The sequence below is a fragment of the Balaenoptera physalus genome (genome assembly GCF_965194825.1).
Source record: "Balaenoptera physalus genome assembly, chromosome: 13".
Taxonomy (NCBI): domain Eukaryota; kingdom Metazoa; phylum Chordata; class Mammalia; order Artiodactyla; family Balaenopteridae; genus Balaenoptera; species Balaenoptera physalus.
In genome coordinates this window covers 58,906,421-58,923,463 of record NC_138892.1, presented here as the reverse complement: position 1 = coordinate 58,923,463, position 17,043 = coordinate 58,906,421, and the positions used below count along the sequence as shown (strand labels likewise).

The 17,043-nt window shown below is 47.9% G+C and overlaps 2 protein-coding genes across 7 annotated transcripts in view; one reads left to right on the top strand and one right to left on the bottom strand.

Annotated features, from left to right (window-relative positions):
- R3HDM2 (R3H domain containing 2) overlaps positions 1-682 on the bottom strand; it is a 146,331-nt gene extending 145,649 nt beyond the window's left edge. For 2 of the 6 annotated variants that reach the window (XM_082422228.1, XM_082422225.1), the window contains exon 1: positions 525-682. The gene's annotated coding sequence lies outside the window, so the exon portion shown is untranslated. The remainder of the gene's footprint in view (positions 1-524) is intronic. The other 4 variants (XM_082422224.1, XM_082422227.1, XM_082422231.1 and 1 more) reach the window with 3 other exon arrangements.
- A 177-nt stretch (positions 683-859) lies between these two features.
- INHBC (inhibin subunit beta C) lies at positions 860-14,315 on the top strand. Its single transcript, XM_082422261.1, has 2 exons — positions 860-4,687; positions 12,342-14,315. The coding sequence occupies exons 1-2, from the start codon at positions 4,375-4,377 to the stop codon at positions 13,085-13,087; spliced, it is 1,059 nt and encodes a 352-aa protein (XP_082278387.1). The 5' UTR covers positions 860-4,374; the 3' UTR covers positions 13,088-14,315.
- Positions 14,316-17,043: the final 2,728 nt, after the last annotated feature.

Genomic DNA, 17,043 nt, shown 5'->3' with positions numbered 1-17,043 from the left:
AAGAGTTTTCAGAGCCTCAAGAGTTAGTTACGAGCTTAGCGTAGGCCCAACTTTTAAGCTCCAGAACCATCTCCCTGTACGTTCCAACTCAAATCTCTGTCCAATGAACTCGGACACCAGCATAATCTGAAACACTCCAACACCTTTCCCTCCCATTTTTCCAAGGCTCAAAGGAAAACGGAGACCCAAGAAACACATGGAGCTAGTCACCCCCGAGCACCGCAAGGGCGCAACAGTTTTTAGGTCCCACCGCACAGGCCACAGGTGGCGCCAGCCCCACACCCTCAGCCCCGCGCCCCTCGCTTCTCGCCTGCGCTCCCCGAGCACACTTGGGGCGTCTCTGGCCTCGGGGCCGTCCTTCACGGGAGGCTCGGGCCCTGACCCACCGCCCGCGGGTCCGGGAAGTACCAGCGCGGGGACCCAGACCGGGGGCCTCCGCCCGCCCGGCAGCCCGCGCGGCCGCCACGCCTCCTCCCCACGGGCCGCCCGCGCTGCCCGCCCCCTTGGCCGGGAGGTGGCCTCACCTCACGCGGGCCGTAGCGGGGAGAGCGCCCGCGTTTCCGCCCGCCGCCCGGGCTCACGGCCGCTCGGCTGCGGCTCGGCCCCGACGGCCGGCGGCGGCGCGCTTCTGGGGGCGGACTCTTCTTGGCCGGGGTTTCCCCGGGGCCCAGGGCGGGGGAGTAGGGGGGACTGGGGCGGGGGAGGGGAAAGGGGCTTGGGAAGGAGGGGGGAGAGGGGGAGAAAAGGGGGGAACCAAACCCGGAACGGGAGAAAAGGGGGGAGGGGGAAAATCAGAAGGGGAAGAAAGGCCCAGAGTCCGCCCCCCGCTGCGGCCTGCGCGCTACGTCACCACGTCCGGCGTAATCGTCACCGCGTCTTGCGCCCGGAGCGTCCCTGCTTCCTGTGTGCATGTCTCCACGCCTACAGACGCCCCTTGCCTACTCACCCACCTCCCCAGCCCGCACGCACACGCTGTGCTGTCCGACACACGCGTTCGCTCTGTCGCCTCCGCGTTACCTGTGTCTTCAGCCGCCAATGCAGATCCACTGCGACCCTCAGTTCACCTGAAGCCCATCAAGTCTGTCAGATTCACCCTTGATTTAAACATAATACTAATATCTGTAGTTTAAGTTTACAGAGCACTTTCAAAGTAGCCTTTCACTTAGGACAGTGACTCCTGCTCCCGAAACAGTATATATGCAGTAAATATTTGTGGTATAAATGGATAAAGATCATGTGGTAGGTAAATGTCCATTTTTTCCAGATGTAAAAATTTAACTCTAAATAAAGTAGGTTTAAGTACATCCCATTTAAAATCACTTCTTCCCGCCACCACCCTCTAACCTACAGTTCTCTTTTAAAAAGTCATTTTAAATTTGCAACCTCCCTGACGAAGTGAGAGAGTGGCATGGACATAGATACACTACCAAATGTAAAACCGATAGCTAGTGGGAAGCAGCCGCATAGCACAAGGACATCAGCTCTGTGCTTTGTGACCACCTAGAGGGGTGGGATAGGGAGGGTGGGAGGGAGTCGCAAGAGGGAGGAGATATGGGGATATATGTATATGTATAGCTGATTCACTTTGTTACAAAGCAGACACTCACACACCATTGTAAAGCAATTATACTCCAATAAAGATGTTAAAAAAAAAAAGAAAAATTTGCAACCTCCCCACACTGACCATTCTAGGCAGAATCAATCTAACTACTAATTACATGTATTTGCATCGTTTCTTGACCAACTCCCTCAAAGAAGCATTGTAGTCTTACATTGATAGAATTCAACCATTAAATATTTACTATGTGACAGGAACTGCAGTAGGAAACAAAAAAATTATAGTATAATGTAAGTGCTATAATAGAGAGGTGTTCAATGTGCTATGGAAACACAAGAAGGAGCAATTAGTTCCTAGATGTAAGAGATTGAGTAAGCTACAGAGAAGCTAAAGGTGAAATGTCAGTTAACCTTGAAGAATATAAGTAGGAGTTCATCAGAAAGGCAAGAATGGAGATTCCAGAAAGGTCATAGAGGTAAGAACTTCTCCTTTCCTTCAAGAATCAGCAAGTTCCAGGTTTTCAAGTTGGAGGCAGGAGACAATGACAGCCAGGAGGAAATAATGGCTAATATTTGTGTTATGTATGTATGTATATAGAATATGTAGCATTCTACAGCTATTATTTCCATTTAATCCTCAAAACAACAGGTATTACTGTTACGCTCATTTTGTAAGATAAGGAACCCTGAGGCACCAAAATCCCAGATTTTGAACTGAGACAGTTTATCTTCGAAGCCTGCTCTTAATCACTGCACTATTAGAAATGTAACTGGAAAGGGCAGGTTTCAAAGGACCTGTGTGTCGTAATGCAGAGTGAAACAGTTGGGTCTTTTAGGGACAAATGCAGTAACTGAAGAACAGCTAAGGCAGAAACATGAGGCATCCAGCCCTAAGAGAAGCCCTCCTCTGTTTCCCCCGCTTTTGCTAACCTCTTTTTCCCCAACTATTTGCCAGCGAGAAGGGGAGCAACTGAAGTCTTCAGATGTGAGGGGGTCTGGGAACTACATACTGTAGTTAAGACATGAAACAAATAGCAGTATAACTACCTCCCCCAACCTCAAGATAAAGTTATATCCATGAATGAAATTAGGAATATTAAAATGTTAGATATAAGATCAGTCCCTGTAGACTGGGAAACTATTAGAGAGTGACTACTAATAGGTACAGGGTTTCTTTTGGGAATGATGAAAGTATTCTTAGTGGTGGTGGTTGCACAACTCTGTGAATGTAGTAAAAACCGCTGAATTATATACTCTAAAGGGTGAATTTTATGTTCTGTGAATTATATCTCAATAAAACCCTTATGTTATAAATAAATAAATTTATACTAGAAACTGAATAATAAATCTACTTCTATCACAGTGCTTAAAAAAGAAGAGGGGCTTCCCTGGCGGTCCAGTGGTTAAGACTCTGTGCTTCCAATGCAGGGGGCTCTGGTTCGATCCCTCGTTGGGGAACTAAGATCCCACATGCCACTCTGCAAAAAAAAGAAAAAAGAAAAAAGATCAGCCCCTGTTGAAGGGGCTAAGAAACTGTGACACACAAAAATTCAATCTAGGTGACTTGAGTGTAACTTCTTATAACCAGCCTGTAAGCCTGTATTCTAGAATTTATTCACTCAATAAATATGTTTTAAACACCTATATTATATTGTAGGTCCTATGTGCAATGCTGGAATATAGTGGTAAGCAGCAGAGATGACTTAAGTGACTGCACTACATACAGATGGTGATTGGGGACATGGCCTCTAAGAAAGGAGAGTCCAGAAGGGCAAATATTGGCAGAATTTCTTCAGCACATCTAGAGGTGAGGGTACTCTGGCCCGCAAACAAACCTATGTAGCAAGAATAATAATAAACTTTTATTAAGCCACTTACTCTGTGCCAGCCACTGTAAAGTGCTTTACAAAATTATTTAAATCTCAAAACTCTCAGATAATCAATACAGATCTATAATTACATATTAAAAATCCATAGGGCCAGACATGTTTCAGAATTCAGAAAATTTCAACTTTTAGAAAGGAAAAATGGAGAATTCCCTGGTGGTCCGGTGGTTACGACTCTGCACTTTCACTGCCGAGGGCCCAGTTTCAATGCCTGGTCGAGGAACTAAGATCCCACCAGCCGAGGGGAAGATCCCGCAAGACGCACAGCGCAGCGAAAAGAAAAGAAAAAGAAAAGAAAGGTAAAATGGTACGAATACTGTATATCGTATAACACCCCTAGGGGTAGCATCCCATAATCAAGTAATGAAGACCCAACACAGCCAAAAATAAATTAAAAACAAAAAACAAAAAACAACAACCTGCATGACAATGCCCTAAAGTGTCCTGCCAATGACCCCCTCTTGTTTGAAAGTCATTCTTTAACATTCTATCTTAAAACCTCTGATCTCCGCACCCTACCTCCGCCCCCCACTGCCAGGCTTCCGAGCAAGGCTGTTGATCTGAAGAGGAATTTCATCTCTAACCTTTGTTCCCAGGCCTGGCAGCTCACATGGGTAACCCACTATCTCCCAAAGTTGGCCCAGGGACATTTCTTTCCCCAAACAAACCAACCTCCCCTCACATCCCCCACTCTGTAGTTTCACTGACTATATGGCTTCTGCCAAGTTCTACCTGTAACTGGCTTCATCTCTCAAGTTGGATGTTTGACTGCTCTATCCCCTGCAACCAGGAGTAATGCCAGCTGGACACACTCTCCTTCCGGGGCCCCTGGCGGCTGGGAGGGAGCTGAGACCACAGCTGTGGAGACCCTGAACCCCAGGGTTTGCGGCTCTATCTCAACTGTGTTGCTCAAGGAAGGCCTTCCCCAGCAATGACCTCCTCATTGCTCCTGGCCTTCCTGTTCCTGGCTCCAGACGCAGTGGCCACTCCCAGAGCTGACAGTCAGTGTCTGGCATGTGGGGGGCCCGCCTTGGACCTGGAGAGCCAGCGGGAGCTGCTTCTTAACCTGGCCAAGAGAAGCATCTTGGACAAGCTGCACCTCAGCCAGCGCCCAACACTGAGCCGGCCTGTGTCCCGAGCTGCTCTGAGGACTGCGCTGCAGCGCCTCCATGGGTCCCCACAGGGGGCTCTTCCAGAAGCAGACAGGGGACAGGAGTATGAGATCATCAGCTTTGCTGAGACAGGTGGGTTCTTGGTCTGTAGATCTTCCCCCAAACCCGATCTCTTAAGGAAAGGAAAAACTTCCTCCCCAATCTGACGCCTGACTTTCTCCCCAAAACCATCCCAACTCTTGCCTTCCACAGCATGTAATCTCCCAATCCCAGGCTCCCCCCACACCCCCCCGCCACCAGGCTCTCTCTTTGTAGTTTAGACTTGACCAATGCGCACCTGGGAAGTGGGTACGTTTCATTTCTTTTGAGACTGCCTGCCCCTATCTCCCATGGCTCCTCTCTCTGCAGGCCCACAAATTTCCACAGGCTATGATGTGAGCCCAGACATTTCCTGGGCTTGGACCAGGGTCTGGGAGCTGGAGAGTCTGTCCTCCCTCTGGCCCTGGGATCCAGCCTCTCTGTACCCCACTCCCCCAGATACATCATTTGGGTAAAAGGAAGAAAAGTAAAACACTGGGATTACAATACCTCTCCACCCTACTCCTGTCCCCTTGCCTTGATTACCTCGGGTCCCCACGTCAGAACAGGGCCAAAACAGGACTCAGAAAGGTATTTAAAGGATAGAGGATAAAGACGAGAGAGTTCCTTCCATAGAGGGGAGAGGGGTTAGAGAATTTAGTGGGCAGCTGGAAAGAAGATCAAGAATTCAGAGACAGGGGAATTCCCTGGTGGGCCAGTCATTAGGACTCCACACTTTCACTGCCGTGGGCCCGGGTTCAATCCCTGGTCAGGGAACTAAGATCCCACAAGCTGCAAGGTGCGGCCAAAAAAAAAAAGAGAGAATTCAGAGACAGGATCTGAGAACCAGAAACAAACAAGTGATCTCTCTGGCCTCTAAGCTTCTTGCAAGTTCTTCTCTCTTAGGTTTAGAAGGCCCTTCCCAATCCTGGCCCCTTTCCCTTGGTCAGCATCTACTCCCTTCAAGATCCAGCACTCCCATCCTGAAAAAACCCACCCTGACCTGAAGGTGAGGGGCTCCCTCTCTGGTGGCCCCCACACGCTCACCCTGAACTTGGACCTTCCTTATGGAATTGCCTGTTTCCAGGTTTTCTATGAAGTCTGTTTTCCCATAGAATGCAACCCCTTGAGGTCAGGAACAGTCATTTATTCCTCACATTATCATCAGAGGCTAGTGTATAGTAGAAATAGATAACACTTATACAGTGTTTACTGTGTTCTAAGCCTTTTAAATATACTAACTCCTTGAGAGCCTCACAACAAGCCAGTGAGGCAAATACTATTGTTACCCCATTTTAGAGGTGATGAAACTGAGGCACAAAGAGGTTGAGTAACTAGCTCAAGGTCACATGACCAGTAGATGGTAGAGCCAGACAGCCTGGGTCTGGAATCCATGACCTTGACCACTCTACCACTCTGCCTCTTGCAAATATAGTAGATGCTCAATAAACAGCCAAACCATTCTGTAGGTCAGCTCGGCCATGTCTAGAGTCCCCAGTGATGGATGAGACCCTATTCTAGTTCAAAAGGGGGTTTCTGCTCATGATTAAGAACACAAACTCTGGAGCCAGATACACTGGGCTCAAATCCCTGCTCAGCCTCTTATTTCTATGTGTCCTGGGTTGTTAATAGTCAGTTTTCTCATTTGCAAAACAGAGATAATGAGAGGATAAGTTGAGAGAATTAAGTGAGCTAATACAGGTAATGTACTTAGAAAGGATAAGGTGGGAGGGAACTGAAAGTAGAAGACTCAGCTCCTGCCCATGAGGGGTTTAGTTGTTGCTGCTGGGAATAAATTACTTAGAATATAAGGCAGAGTGAAATAAATGTTAGATGAGGGCACAAGTGCTTAATGGGCCAGAAGTAATTCACTGGGACTTGGTAAGTCAGGGAAGTCTTTCAGAAGAAGTTTGCAAATTGGCTGGCATTGTAGAGTAAGTTTGACTTCAGTGGGTAGAAAATGGTAAACAACATCCTAAATGGAAAAACATGAGTAAAAGTCTAAAGAAACGGACTGCATTTAGAGTTAAAAAGTAGTCTGGAGTGGATGAGCACAAGGTGGACAAATGGCCATGAACACCAAAATCCTGGTTGGTTTTTTTTTTTCACCTGTCTATCCCTGATACTTAGCCCAGTTTCCTGGCACATTGTGACAGTAATGACGGTTACCAGGTATTTAGTGTACCTGCCTCCTCTCAGTTCATCCTTACAATCACTCCATAAAGTAGACTTTATCATTGCCATCTTAAGAATGCAGAAACTGAGACTCGAAGATAATTTACATGGCCAAGATCATACAGCTTACAAGGGGCAGAATTCAAACACAGTTCTCGCTGACTTCAAAGTCTATATACTTTCCACATATTTGCTAATCAATGAATGAATACAGCATTTAGGCTGCAGGGGGTGTGACCTGAAATGAACTTGGAGGTGAGAATGACTGATGCCTGGATTCTACCTTTTACATTTAAATGTTTTAGTTTGAAGTTTTCAATTCCAATTTAAGCTATCATCTCCACCATCGTGTGAAAGAAAGATCTGAGAATTGTTCTTGCTGGAGATATGAAGAGAGAGAGCTTGGGGCCCTGGGGAAACTCGGGTTGGAGCCTTCAATGGTGTCCTGAAACTGGCTCATACTGGCTCATGAGAGCTGATGGTGAACATCTCCCAGCTGTGCATCCAGTGGCATCACATCGATAGTTTGAAATTGGCCAGGATGGGAGAATTTATACCGCAGAAATTGGCAAACACTACAAATCAGGGCCTTTTTCCCCCCTCTGGAATCCAGTTGTTAAATATTTACCAACACAACACTGCCTACGACCTAAAAATTCAAGTTATCTGCCTCCCACATACCTAACATACAATGCTGATTCAGGGATGGAATAAATAGATACTTCTGTTCCAAATGGCGAATGGGGGAGGGAGACGCAGAGCAGTCACTGGTCCATGAAAATTCTGACACCCAGCCAGCCACATATCTCAGTCTACCCCAAATCCAGAATTCCTTTGGTTAGGGCCTGGTTCTGCCCACTGGTAGGATTTTCCTCTCCTCTTAAGGAGAGCCTACCATTGCTCCCCTAGACTTCTATATCCATTCTCTCAGCTCTTAGTGCCACCCTCTGAGATGTCTTTCCTTTTAAATAGGAAATGACCTGTGTTTGTAGCTAAGTAGTTTTTTCGGCCTGCATGCTGCCCAAAGAAGTTGGGAGCCTGGAGACTTCTTTTCATTTTGAATCATCTCTGTCCCTTTTAGTCCAAACTGGTGCTGCTTTCACTATTAAAATTCTCTTTAACACTCTGTGAGCCTTCTAAATAATAAATTACAGTCTTCTCACTCAGACAAAAGGCACTCCACTCTATCAAGACAGACACTCCTCTTTAGGTTACAAGTCAGGATACCCTCTTACAAGTGAGATAACACTCTTAAGATTCTTAGAAGCCCTCTGTCTAGTTGAGAGGGTCTACAGAACATCTTAAATTTCAGATCTTAACAAAGATGTTAGATCTTAACAAAGGGTCTTACAGTTCCCCCTTTATTATTATTATTATTATTATTTATTTATTTATTTTTGGCTGTGTTGGGTCTTCGTTTCTGTGCAAGGGCTTTCTCCAGTTGCGGCAAGTGGGGGCCACTCTTCATCGTGGTGCGTGGGCCTCTCACTGTCGCGGCCTCTCCCGCTGCGGAGCACAGGCTCCAGACGCGCAGGCTCAGTAGTTGTGGCTCACAGGCTTAGTTGCTCCGCGGCATGTGGGATCCCCCCGGACCGGGGCACGAACCCGTGTCCCCTGCATTGGCAGGCGGATTCCCAACCACTGCGCCACCAGGGAAGCCCCCCCTTTATTATTTTGATCTTCGCTCTGAAGCTATGTTTTACTGGCAGTGCCCTGGATTTGGTTTTTGCCCTGAGACCATTTATTAGTTTGATAACCTTTTTGCCAGACAGAGAGTTGAGGGATGAAAAAAAATATTTTATTGTTCCATCTAGCAAGTCCTATTGGAAATGTTTTCTCTAAATTCTGCTTGAAAATTGAACAGTTCGTTTTTTAGTTCATCTCACTCCTGAAATGCGTTATCATAGGCAGCTAAAATAAGCCAAATGGCATTTTCAGCATTCTGCCTGGAAATATCTTTAGCTAAATTCACAATTCTGTTAGATACCACTTCTAGCTTCCAGTTACCAGAGATGATAGCCAATACATAACACAGGTTCTCCTTTGTCCAGCTTCCAGTAGCAATTTCCTCACTGTCCTTCCAGACTTCACTAACAGTCTCCCTGCTGTCCTTCCATCCTCTGGCTGCCACCCAGTCCCAAAGCCAATGCTACATATTTTAGGTCTTTGCTATGGAGTACCCCACTTCTGATCCTAATTTCTGTTTTAGTTATCCATTAATATGGCAAATCAGCTCAAACACTGAGTCTTAAAACAAAAAAATTCAATAGTTTCTGTGATTTTGTAATTTGACTGGACTTATTCTGGACAGTTCTCTCACTCCATGTGGTGTAACTGAGTTCATTCAAGCAACTGCGTTCAGCTAGGAACTCAGATGGGGCTAGAACATCTAAGATGGTCTCTCCGAAGTCTCCAGATGGCTTCTCATCATTCAGTAGTCTAGCCCAAGTTTCTTTAAAGCATTAACGTTTTCCTACCTCAAAGTGTAAGTACTTACTAAGTTTCTGCTTGCGTCGTGCTTGCTTACGTCTCATTGGCCATATCAAGTCACATGCCAAGCCCAGAATTAATATGGGAAGGGATTGCACAAAACCATGAACATTGGGAGGTGTTGTTCCCTGGGGGTCAACAATGTAATGGTCTATCACAGCCCCTGCTGGTCCTGTGTCTGCCTACCATGACTGGGGTGACTTATGAGGTTCTAAATGTTGGGTGCTGGTGACCTAGCAAGAAAAGATTAGCTGGGTCAATCAGACTCTTCTTTTAGGATTTTGGAATTGGAACACTGAAAGATCAGCTCACTTAGCTAGGAAGAGCTAAGTTAAACGTTCTGTAGATGCAGGAGCTAGGGCCACCATTTTGGGACCTGAGGAAGGTGACAGGGAAGCAAAAGAGGTAGATCCACAGAAAGAGAAGAATGGAGTAGACTTACATAGGGAGAGTGAGATGAGAGAGATCTTGTTGGCTCTGAGAGCTGTCAAGGGCAACCTTATTCCAGACCTTACAATTCACACTAAGTCTAGATGAACTTTATTTTCTGCTCTTTTATGCCCATGAGAGTATCAGTGGCATTCCCACAATAAAGCATCCTTTACTTAAAATAAATAAATATAAATAAATAAGGGTTGCTAAGGCCAAAGCATAATGGCATTTAATTGCCTCCTAAAAGAGTTTGGTTTTATTCATCAATAAAGTTTTTGAAACCATGAATTTTATGATCTAGCCTTTTTGGAAAATAATTATTGTGTCAGTGTAAAATAAGAATTAAAGAATGAACGACCATTCACTCACCAAATGTTAACTGAATGCCTATTAGGTACTAGGTACTAGGGATACAGTGGTAAACCATACAGGCACAATCTCTACCTTCATGGAGTTTACATTCTAGCTGGGAGCAGGGAGGGGGAGAAGAGGAGGGGAGGAGAAGCAAATGAACAAAAAACCAAGATGATTACAGAGAGTGATAGTGGCTATAAAGAAAATTAAGCAGGATAATGTATTAAAGAGATGAGGGTAGAGTTGAAAGCTGCTTTAGCTAGGTTAGTCAGGGAAGCCTCTCTGAAGAGGTGAATTTGTGCTGAATGCCAAAAGGGAGCCAGTCATTCAAAGAGCTTGGAAAGATATTCCAGGCAGGGGAAACAGCAAGTGCAAAGGCCATGAGGTGGGTCCATGTTTGGTGAGTTCAAGGAACAGAGAAAAGCCAGTATAGGTAGAATATAGTCATTAAATGGCAGAATGCCTAATCATACTTGTTTCCTATGTTAAAGGGTTTAGCTTTTATTCAAATAGCAATGGGAAGCCTTTGAAGGGTTTTAAGCTGAGAGGATTAAGCTGATCAGATTTATGTTATAAAAAGATCACTCTGGGACTTCCCTGGCAGTCCAGTGGTTAAGACTCTGTGCTTCCACTACAGCGGGCACGGGTTTGATCCCTGGCTGGGGAACTAAGGTCCCACAGGCCACAAGGCACGGCAAAAAAAAAAAAAAGAGGTCACTCTGGCTGATATGTGAAGAATGGTTTTGGGGACAAGAGTGGACCACTTGGCAAGCTATTGCCATAGTTCAAGAAAAAGATGATTGCGGGTTGAACTAATGTATGGTGGAGGAGGTGGGGTTAAGTGAAATTATATTATGAACTAGAGATAGAGTTGACAGGTCTGCAGATAATTTCAAAGAAGGGAATGAGGGCAAGCAAGACTTTGGTTTAAGCAGTGCATTTACAGGGAAGGGGAAGATTGAAGAAGGAACAGATATGGGTTGCGGGGGATAAATCTAGAGTTCTTCTTTGAACATGAAAAGTCTGAGATAGCATTGGATGTCCAAGTGGAATATCAGATCAGCAGCTGGATATACAAGCCTAGGCACAGGGAGAGGTCAGGGCCATGGATATAGATATCTGGGAGTCGTCAGCATATAGATGGAATTGAAAGCCAGGGGAATTGATGGGTTCTTTCTGGGAGAGAGTATAGATAGAGAAGAGGAGGGAGCTTAGGACCTCCAACATTTAGAGGTCAGGCAGAGGAAGAGGAGCTGTCAGCCAAAGAGACCAAGATGGAGTGGCCAGAGTCATGAAAGCCAAGAGAGGGAATTATTTCAAGAAGAAAGGGATGGTTAACTGTGTCAAACACTGCTTAGAGGTCAGGTAAGATGAACATAAAGAGATGAAACCATTGGATTTGGCAACGTGGAAGGTGTTAGTGATCCTGACAAGAGCAGGAGTGGAGGGAACAGAAACCCAATTAATGTGTTTCAATAGGTCAGGTGAAGGATGAAGAGGGGAAACTGGGCAACAGTAACAGGTACAGGAAGAAATGCATAGCCGTTAGACCCACTGTGGTGAGGAACTGGATGTGGGGAGTTTCTAAAGGTGATAAGGAAGGTAATGATGCCACCAGTTCTAAGAATGGAAAGAGAGGTACATAGGGAGGAAATAATGATTTTCACGTGGGATAAATTGATTTTAATATGCTGGCAGGATGTGGCAAAATTAAGCAGTTAGAAGTTTAGGCCTGAAGTTTGGTGTTTCCCAAGGTGCAAAATGGTCTGGACTGGACATACAGATTTGTGAATCACCAGCACAAAATTTGTGTTGGCTGACTGTGAGTGTGGGTCAGAGCTCCTCTCAGTGTAGAGTAAAAGGAAATGGGACTTCCCTGGCGGTCCAGTGGTTAAGACTCCTCGCTTCCACTGCAGGGGTCGCAGGTTCTATCCCTGGTCGGGGAACTAAGATCCTACATGCTGCATGGCAAAAAAAAAAAAAAAAAAGGAAATGAAGGTCAAGGACAGACCCTGGAGAACTCTTGCATTGGAGGGATGGTGAGAGAAAGAAAAGCCAGCAAAGAAAATCAAGGAAGAATCATGAGAGTTGTGTCATGGAAACCAAGAGAGAAAAGATTTTTAAGAAGGAAGGGGTAGTTAACAATGCCAACAGTGTGGTCGAGAAAGAACAAAGGGAATTCAAGCATGCTGAGAATAGATATGTAGTTAGTAGAATTGACTCCGAAAGCCACTGACAGGGCTTCTTGTGTCCACAGGCCTCTCCAACATCGACCAGACTCGTCTTGATTTCCACTTCTCCTCCGATAGAACTGTTGGCGGCCTGGAGGTCCAGCAGGCCAGCCTCATGTTCTTTGTGCAGCTCCCTCCCAATACCACGTGGACTTTGAAGGTGAGGGTCCTCGTGCTCAGCCCACATGCCACCAACCTCACCTTCGCCACTCAGCACCTGCTGGAGGTGGATGACAGTGGTTGGCACCAGCTCCTCCTGGGGCCTGAAGCTCAGGCTGCCTGCAGCCAGGGGCACCTGATCCTGGAGCTGGTCCCTGAAGGCCAGGTAGCCTGGAGCCCAGTCATCCCGGGTGGGGCTGCCCATAGGCCTTTTGTGACAGCCCGTGTAAGAGTTGGGGGCAAGCACCGCGTTCGCCGGCGAGGCATCGACTGCCAGGGTAGGTCCAGGATGTGCTGTCGACAAGAGTTCTTTGTGGACTTCCGTGAGATTGGCTGGCACGACTGGATCATCCAGCCTGAGGGCTACGCAATGAACTTCTGCACAGGGCAGTGCCCCCTGCACGTGGCAGGCATGCCTGGCATTGCCGCCTCCTTTCATACCGCGGTGCTCAATCTTCTCAAGGCCAACACCGCTGCGGGCACTGCCAGAGGGGGGTCATGCTGCGTGCCCACTGCCCGGCGCCCCCTGTCTCTGCTCTACTATGACAGGAACAGCAACATTGTCAAGACTGACATACCTGACATGGTGGTAGAGGCGTGTGGGTGCAGTTAGTCTGTGTGGTACAGGCAGCCCGAGGTGGGGTAGGCAAACATGCCCTGACGGAGGCGCTCTTCCTTGAGAGGAGGGGGTGGCCCCGTTACTGCCTCTGTCCAGAAGATGGACTCCCTCTTCCTGAGCAACTTATGAGAATTATCCCAACTTTGACGTGAGGAGATCTTCATCAAAGGAGAATCACTGTCATCTAAGGAGAGTCACTGTACCATCTTCATAACGACCGGCCCCTCTCCTAGAGCATAGTCCCTCCAGCGAGCTCACGTGCTCACCCGCCACCCTAGGGACTCTCATCCACCTCCAACCATGAGCAGTGCCATCTGGTTCCCAGACAGATACCCATAGCCCAACTTTAATCCAGCCCACAATCCACTATGCCTCCCTGCCCTTTCTACTCAATGTCCCCCACTCCAGGATGAGTTGACCCAGCCCCTTCCCCTGCTTTTCTGGATCTCCAGAGAGTCCCTTCCTTAGATTCACCAAACATTCGATCCTCTCCATGTCTTGAGCCCTTTTCCTCTTACTTGCCCAATGGGCTGCTAAAGGTTCTCTTGGCACACTCTCATCCACTCTTCGTCCTTCTCCGTGCTGCTCCGTACCCTTGAGGTCTGACTCACCTGAGTTCCTTTGGCCTCTGGCTTCCTGCTGAGTTTGACCAAGAGGAGACAGAGGCAGGAGATCAAAGGATAGGAGAAGACAGAGGTCAGGGTGTTTCTTATTCCTCCTCCTTCTGCCTAGGTTCCATGGTTCTGTGTGACTGTGGCTGCATCCATGTCCCTACAGCTCCTGTCTAGCTCCCCACCCCCTCCATGGCTCCAGCTGTGCCTAAGTTCTGATATCACCGCTTCCATGCTATGGGCTTCTAATGGCTTTCCATTCTTGCCGGTCCCTGGGTGCTTCAATATCCCTCCTTGGTTCCCTTAACCCTGCCCATACCTCCATAAAGAAGTCCTTCATTAAGTCTTCTTAGTGATGCAAACACAGACAGGTGAGTGGGTCTTTTATGTCATGCCAGGACCCTGACTGACACCCCAGATGACACAGAGCCTGCCTGCCCTGTCCACTTTTCTCTCCTCCCAGTCTCCTTAGGGCTGAACTATTATGTCCATCCCACACATAATGACTCTTCCTTCACCAGGCTGCTTCCTCTTCTTTCTTAGGCCCCCTCCTCCCTCCCAGAACCATCTTTGCTTGTCTTATGGCTAATAAAGACCTGGGTTTTACCTGCTCCTCTCCTCCCTCTGTCCTCGCTCCAAGAAATGAGACAGATCACTGCTCAGTCAGCAAGTAGGTGACAACCTGTGGGCACACACATGGTGGGAGGCAGAGGCATGGCTCCGAGCTGGCTGCCTTCCCTTCACTCACCCCCAGGGCTCCAGCCAGGAGTCCTGTCTGGAAGCTGGAACTGGCCAAGGGCCACTTGAGTGGGACAAGGAGAAGAAAAGGAAGGCCTGGGGTGAGGAGAGGGAGGCATTTGCTCTGAGACTGGGTCCTCTCTAGACCTTTGCCCTCTTCCCCCACCATCTCCTCCCTTTGGTTGGACAGCCCTGAACCATGGGGTCAATATTGTCTGCAGCCCAAGGCCGAGTTTGCGCAAAACCCATGTGTCCTTTGGGAAACGTGATGTCAGTGTTTGCTCAGCATATAACCCCCGCCTATCTAGGTCTGAGGTCCTTGGAAATGGAACCCTAAAAGGAGAAAGTCTGAAAGAGACCTCCTGGGGGACTGCAAATCTGAGTTGTGGGGCTTCAGGAGCAAACTCATGGAAGTTATCCCAACTTTGACTTGAGGAAATCTTCATCTAAGCAGAGAATCTAAGGAAGTCTTCTGGTGGCTCTGCCTCCCCCTTCCACCGCTGTCTCCCACCCCCAATCCACCCGTCCCCCAGATCTAACCTCCCTCCCTCCAACTATAGCTTCAGTCCCCAGGGCCAAGACTAAGGTGAGGAGAAGTGAGGTTCTTGCCTTGGGGACAGAATTTTAAGGGGATGCCAAAAAATTCATCAGTCAAGATAAATAGGATCTTAATGCAATATTTTTAAAAAGCAATGCAAAAAAATCCAAGATGAACAAAATAGCAAATTTTAAAATAAACTAAATTTAGAAGGGATCAGTATTATTCTTTTTCCTTTTTGGCTCTGTCTTTGACAAAAAGGAGAAAGAGTGGAATTGTCTTCTTCCAAACCTTTTCTTCCAGAGCTCCCTGGCCCCTAACTCTAGACTTGGTCAGGCTTTTCTCTTTCGGGCAAGATAATCACTCAGGCTCCTTCTACTTCCTTACCCACCCTCAAGCCTGTCGCTACCCCCAGCCCCCAACCAGGTTGGTGGTAGGGCGGGCTTGGGAGGCAGATGGCTGGGGTATTTATAACCTGGGAGCACTTCTTGAGAAAAGTGACTAAGATGCTAAGAGCATATTTATAGCTGGGTTCTGACGTAAGTGTCAGTAGGAAGGTAGGGGCAGGCCAGGCACAGCAGCAAGAGGGTAGGAAGAGCTGGAAATTGGGGGTATCTGACACAGAGGGGAGGGGAGAGATGGGGTCAATGACTCCTGCAGCCACTTCCTGTTGCTTCACTTGACTCAGGCTCACCCACAGGTAAGCCCTCTGAGACAGCACCATGGGCAGAAACCTTTGCTTTGCAGTTCTGTGGTCCAGACCCCAGGGGGTAGAGGGCTGTCACTCACCAGCCTGACCGATAGAGAGGGAGCTGGGAGCTGGGGAGAGCCCTGGACAGACGGGCTTGAATATGACTCAAGACCTAAGGTGGAGAGGAGCATCTAAAAGTCTCATTGTCCCCCTCCCCACCACAGGTGCCCTAAGTTTCTAGGAAGAGCCTGGCACCCATCACCACGCTCCATTGCCACATGTCAGCAGCGATGAGATCCAAAACCAAACCGAAGTTAGCAGTGATGTGGTCCTGACGACAGCTTCTGCTCTCCAGCAGTGGCGAGGGGAGAGAGCTGAGGGACCAGCTTCTCTGTCTTCTGGTGTAGAGGCAGGGTCCCCAGAGTGAGAGGTTGGGAAGCGCTCTGAATCTCTCCACTCCCCAGAGCAGCCCCTTCCCTGGGAAGCTGGTCAGCGCCAAGCCTGCTGCTGTCCAGTGGCTCAGCACTGCCACATGGTGGACACTGGTGGTACTGAGCCCCAGCCCCCAAGGCGCCACCTCTCTTCCCCTGTGCCATATCTACTAGTCTCTCTTGACAGCCCCCACTGGCTGAATAGCGGGGAGACTAATAAATTGGAATAGGGGCACATTTCCAAATCACACTCACTTCCTCCCAGCTTCTTGAAGAAACTTGAGCATAAGGAGAAAGGCTGGCATGAGGCCTTGGTTAGGCCATTTAAAGCCAGTGAGCAGTGTGGTAAGGAGGGCTGGGGTTGGGACTAAGGTTGCTGTACTGGCCATGCTTTGTTCTTAAAAGTCCACAAACCTGGGCTTCCTGGTGTCACGGTGGTTGAGAATCCACCTGCCAGTGCAGGGGACACGGGTTCGAGCCCTGGTCCGGGAAGATGCCACATGCCGCCCAGCAACTAAGCCCGTGCACCACAACTACCAAACCCGTGTGCCTAGAGCCTGTGCTTGGCAACAAGAGAAGCCACCGCAATGAGAAGCCCATGAACTGCAACGAAGAGTAGCCCCCGCTCGCCGCAACTAGAGAAAGCCCGCGCGCAGCAACGAAGACCCAATGCAGCCAAAAATAAATAAATTAAATAAATTAATTTTTTTTAAAAAAGTCCATAAACCTTCCATTTCCCACCACCATGAACAGAGGCTGGCACCACTTCTAGGATATCCCAAATCTAGGCAGTTCTTACAGTGCCCTGAAAGAGAACCAGCAGCTGGGGACAGGCCCTTCCAACTCCCATGCCCCTCTGCCATCCTTGATGGACTCTGCCCTGCTGTAAGATTGCATCACCACTACCCCCACCTCTCTAGGTTTCCCCAGACATCACAGTA

Coding starts and splice junctions, on each gene's coding strand:
- INHBC (XM_082422261.1), top strand. CDS start 4,375: ATGACCTCCTCATTGCTCCTGGCCTTCCTGTTCCTGGCTCCAGACGCA. Junction 4,688..12,341: donor CATCAGCTTTGCTGAGACAG/GTGGGTTCTTGG, acceptor TTGTGTCCACAG/GCCTCTCCAACATCGACCAG.